Source organism: Lineus longissimus, chromosome 9, assembly GCF_910592395.1.
Source record: "Lineus longissimus chromosome 9, tnLinLong1.2, whole genome shotgun sequence".
Classification (NCBI taxonomy): domain Eukaryota; kingdom Metazoa; phylum Nemertea; class Pilidiophora; order Heteronemertea; family Lineidae; genus Lineus; species Lineus longissimus.
Window position 1 is genome coordinate 8,991,721 of NC_088316.1, and position 5,516 is coordinate 8,997,236.

Consider the following 5,516-nt stretch of genomic DNA (forward strand, 5'->3'; position numbering starts at 1 on the left):
GTGGTTGTGTAATGCACTTATGAAATAAATCCTTAATCCAATGTTTCCGTTTCTTCCATGCACCGACACTGCCTCAAGAACATTTCCGCCTCAATTTTCTTAAGTCCTTCGCAGTGTTTTACTAAACAAATCATAGCCTGGAAAATCAAATTATAAAATTTCATCCATGATGTGAGGATAATGCTTTACTTTGATAACAAATTAAGTGTATAATAAGAATGCAGTGGACAATCAAGTGACATGTATTCGTGTTTCCCAACAAAATCAGCCCAAATAACGATAATAACAAGGAGTTTATGAGCTTTCATTACCCAGCCTATCCAGAAGGTAAGAGTTACAAAGTGGCACCTACCGGGTATCGAACCCAGGACCTCCGGATCACAATGTTGATGCTCAACCGTTGTGCCACTGCGCTCCTCTGAGCACAAATGATTCCAAATGCCTGAAAATGTACCCATCTCTGTACATATGTCTTTTATTGTTTCATGACTATCCACAGGACAATGCATGAAGTGATTCAAATTTATCTCACGGCAGTTCATTTGGTTGCAGTCGGTCAGTTTAACCCAATTCGCTTCAAGTTTCTCGCCTGTCATGTGCTGTAATTTCATGGAGAGATACCATCAATTAGGTTGGCCATTTGTCAAATTTCCGACCCACCTTTGGCACACAGACATTCATCATGGTTTTCATCTCTGTCTGCGGCAACTCATCCCTCAAGAAGTTAATGATGGCCTCCATCTGAAATAACATAACATTTGTAAACTGAAAGGTATCTGATTGCTAATTTATAATGAAAACATTTAAATGATAAGCCATAAGCCATCTTACAGGTCTCCTAGTCCAAGATTGTTGTAAAGCTCTTCTGGCTTCTTACGAAAGGCTTCTTTACACATGTTAATCACCCACGCTGCAAAAAAATAACAATTTGAATCCTTTGAAAACATTTCAACAATCATTTTCATCATAACAAACCTTTCTGTGGCTGTCTAAGTGCAGACAATGACAGTCAAACCTTTTTTGCCTTTACATGTACCACGAGAAGTAAAAAGCTCTATGGACTGAATGGTGCAGGAGCTGAGCTTGTGATACATGTATGAATTTTAAGAAAAGAAGTTTGACCCAGCTCAAAACCCAAATCAGATGAACAAATTTTTGATTCTGTTTTAACTCTTTAGATCCTTGAAATTTTTTAGTGTTTCCAGTATTCACCCTAAAAGACCTCCAAACGCCCCCCCCCCCCTCCCAGCCCTGTATACAATGTACAAGACAGCTAATGAATTTCCCTAGTATTAGGGAACCAGCCTTAGTTTCATGATGGCGATGTTGTTGCTTGAGATTAGGTACGCACTGGCAGGCAGCTAGGGAACTAGACAAAAATTAGTGGCCGGATATCGGCTGGTTAGGATCTAAAGGGTCAAATATCACATGCCAAAAAATAACAAGCAGTTTTTAAAAACTAACGACCGATGCCATAACTTTCAATTCTGAGCGATAACAGATCAATTAAATCAAAAATTTGTATTGAAAAAGTTTGACCATCCAGTCGTTTACAATCCATTATCCATAGCCCATAAACGATGCAGACAAATAATTTATCATGAATGAACTTAACAGTAGTTCGAGTATTTTATTGTAAAATAAAAGGCTGTATTAAAATTTTGGTAAATACTTACGGATTTCACATTTTTCAAAACACTGAGTGTGGGCGCGAGTGGCATTAAAAACACCAGGGGTGCGACGGAGGGCCTGCAATGGCACATTTAAAAAACGTGAGTTACCAAGATTTAGTAACCCAATGCATTCATAACCTACAAAACAAAAAGAAAAGAAATACATGTAAGTGGTAGAATTTTTTGCAACTGATTTGAAACATATCTTAAACGATATGTGCTGGAGAGGCCGAGCCTCTTTCATGCCGTCATTGCCATGGTGATGCTGGCCGATGCTATTGCGTCCCGTCAATCAAATATCCTTGACAGTGCATCATGCTGTGCACACATGTGCTACCGGCTGACTGACTTTCTAATATGGTCTTGAGACAATGTGCATCCTTTTATGTGAAGATCTATAGTAAACATCATTTCTTTTGGCGACCTATAGTTGGTGCCGGCGTATCTGGCACTGCTGCAAAGGTCCTATAAATAAACGAATTCGAAGGAATTGTTTTGGTGCTGACCAGATCGTGGTGTCGCTAGGGGTAGGCATTATTTAAGGAGCTGTAGACGCATGTTCCTGAAATATGCATTGTGACGTCAGTTCATGCATATTAATGAAGTTGTGACCTATATAACACGCATGAGCAGTGATGTGCTGGCGGGAAAGTTAATAATGGCCGAAATGACAGATGTCATTTTTGACAGACCGGCTGTTCAGCCGGCCTTTTTGGACGAAGATATCACTAATGTTAGTGGAGTAAAGGTGTTCTCCTCCTATGCCAGTTTCAAAGATGGCCTTTACAGGCCAATTGAGTTCTATGAGATCGCCACAAGGTCCAAATTTGTCAAGGGATGGTGCTGCAGTGGGGTGAAATCGAAATTTGGTACCTTCGATGTACAGGGTAAGACATACATTATACAATACATATGCATGTATACATGTATACCACATACGTATGCCTACATCATACATGCATGACGTGTAATATCCACTATTTGCTATATTATGCAACCAAATGTCTTGGCAAAGAAATCAATCCTTTTCGTATTCGTTCGTATTCTGTTCGTATTCTGAGCCCGACTTCCCGGGTTCGAATCCTTGGAGAAGATTTTGATTTTGTTCTCTTCCATAATTCTCCAAGACTGTCCGCATCGTCCTGTGGCTTGCTGGTTTGTGAAATCAAGCGCATCGAAGCATTGGAGGTCTATCACGTTTCAGGTCGTATTCAGACAGAGCATGCTCCGCACAAAACAGTGAACTCTTCACTGTCTCCATTTACCACTTACACAGTAGACAGTTCACAGTTGGCCAGATGCTTTCGCCGTCTATTATCCGCTTCTTGAATTAACAATGAGTGGGCCCATACGTGAGACAAAAAGTTACCAGATTGTGACTCGTGGCTGTGAATGATAGGACCCCGACCCCTGATCACTGCCAAACTTCATACGTGAGACAAAAAGTTACCAGATTGTGACTCGTGGCTGGGAATGATAGGACCCCGACCCCTGATCACTGCCAAACTTCATACGTGAGACAAAAAGTTACCAGATTGTGACTCGTGGCTGGGAATGATAGGACCCCGACCCCTGATCACTGCCAAACTTCATACGTGAGACAAAAAGTTACCAGATTGTGACTCGTGGCTGGGAATGATAGGACCCCGACCCCTGATCACTGCCAAACTTTATATGTGAGACAATGAAATGGCCAGGGCCATTGTGCTCACCTCATGTGGAGGAAAGATGGACAAAGAGCATGGTCTTGTGTCATGTAGTGTTAGGTTTGATGTAGGTCCAAGCAATTACAATTTCCCCAAAATGGCCAATTTACAGTACATTCGACCTCTGTGACCTTGAAAAGTAGGTCAAATCAAAGAAGACCCGGGTGACACATTGAATGGTTGTTAGAATTAGATGTACCTATGATATAAAATTGGTGCCAATCGGGCAAGTCATTACTAGGAATAATGGCATTTTGAAGAATTTAGGATTTGGCCCCCTCCCTGGAGGCCAAACTGCAAATCAGATCGCACCAAACTTCGGTACCTGAGATCACCTGACCAAGGGGTACATGTGTACTTAATTTGTGATCAATAGTCATTGCAGTTAAGAAACGTGCCATAGTTACGGCCTGACGGCGAATTTACGCCATTTGACCTCTGTGACCTTGACAAGAAGGTCAAATTAAAAACCTGTGTGACATATACTGTATGGTGGTTAGATGTACCCATGATATCAAATTGGTGGCAATCGGGCAAGAAGTTAAGGAATAATCACATTTTTAAGGTTTTTGGATTTTGCCCCCTGGTGGTCAAGTGGTGAATCATATTGGACCAAACTTTGGTCCCTGAGATCACCTGACTAAGGGGTAAATGTGTACCAAATTTGGTATCAATAGTCATTGCAGTTTAGAAACGTGCCATCGTTACATCCTAACGGCTAATTTACACCATTTGACCTCTGTGACCTTGAAAAGGAGGTCAAATCAAAAACCCGGAGGATATATGATGCACCTTTGCTAGAAGTACCTACCATATTTTTTTCAAAATTTCCCGACTACTATTAAGGGAGATATTGCATATTTTCACTTTTAACGTTTGTCCCCCTGGTGGCCAAACCATGAAACGAATCGGACCGAAACTTGGTCTCCCAGGTGTCATTACATAAGGGTACATGTGTACCAAGTTTCAACTCAATAGCTCTAACAGTTACGAAACGTGCCCTGCTAACGGACGACGGACGACGACGACGACGACGACGACGACGACGACGACGACGACGACGACGACGACGACAACGACGACGACGACGACGACGACGACGACGACGGACGACGGACGCCACGGTATGGGATAAGCTCACCTCTGCTAAGAGGTGAGCTAAAAAGTTACCTGATTGTGACTGACGGCTGGGAATGATGGGACCCCGACCCATGATCACTGCCAAACTTCATACGTGAGACAAAAAGTTACCAGATTGTGACTCGTGGCTAGAAATGATAGGACCCCGACCCCTGATCACTGCCAAACTTTATATGTGAGACAAAAAGTTACCTGATTGTGACTTACGGCTGGGAATGATGGGACCCCGACCCATGACCACTGCCAAACTTCATACGTGAGACAAAAAGTTACCAGATTGTGACTTACGGCTGGGAATGATAGGACCCCGACCCATGATCACTGCCAAACTTCATACGTGAGACAAAAAGTTACCAGATTGTGACTCGTGGCTGGGAATGATAGGAGCCCGACCCCTGATCACTGCCAAACTTCATACGTGAGACAAAAAGTTACCAGATTGTGACTCGCGGCTTTGAATGATAGGACCCCGACCCATGATCACTGCCAAACTTCATACGTGAGACAAAAAGTTACCAGATTGTGACTCGTGGCTGGGAATGATAGGACCCCGACCCATGATCATTGCCAAAATTCATACTTGAGACAAAAATTTACCAGACTGTGACTGGCAGCTGGGAATGAGAGGACCTAACCACCCCAACCCCTCATACTCCTGGCACATAGGGGAAAAAGGTCTCTTATTGTGACATGTTGTTGGAAATGATACCGCCTGTAGCCGCCCATCCTCACTGCTAAAATGAAATAAAAGAGTCAAAATTTCAAATTCAAATTGATTTATTGATTTATCATCTATTCGGCTACAGTCAAAAACTATATATATAGTACAAATTAAAAACACGTGGTCATTCAACAATATTCCAGATTATCATACCTCATTAGTATGTGAGCCAATGACGTCGCGTCATTCACGACCACGTGCCATGCGATAATTTTGACTATTCCACGGCATTATTCCACGGCTGACGTCATCGATGACGCGTTATTGCAAATGGCG

General features: G+C 42.4%; 1 protein-coding gene across 1 annotated transcript; it reads right to left on the bottom strand.

Annotated features, from left to right (window-relative positions):
* Positions 1-32: 32 nt before the first annotated feature.
* LOC135493655 (uncharacterized) lies at positions 33-2,208 on the bottom strand. Its single transcript, XM_064781145.1, has 5 exons — positions 2,180-2,208; positions 1,677-1,749; positions 661-741; positions 353-442; positions 33-137 (listed from the first exon to the last, which is right to left on the bottom strand). Exons 1-5 carry the CDS (start codon positions 2,206-2,208, stop codon positions 33-35), a joined length of 378 nt encoding a protein of 125 aa, XP_064637215.1.
* Positions 2,209-5,516: the final 3,308 nt, after the last annotated feature.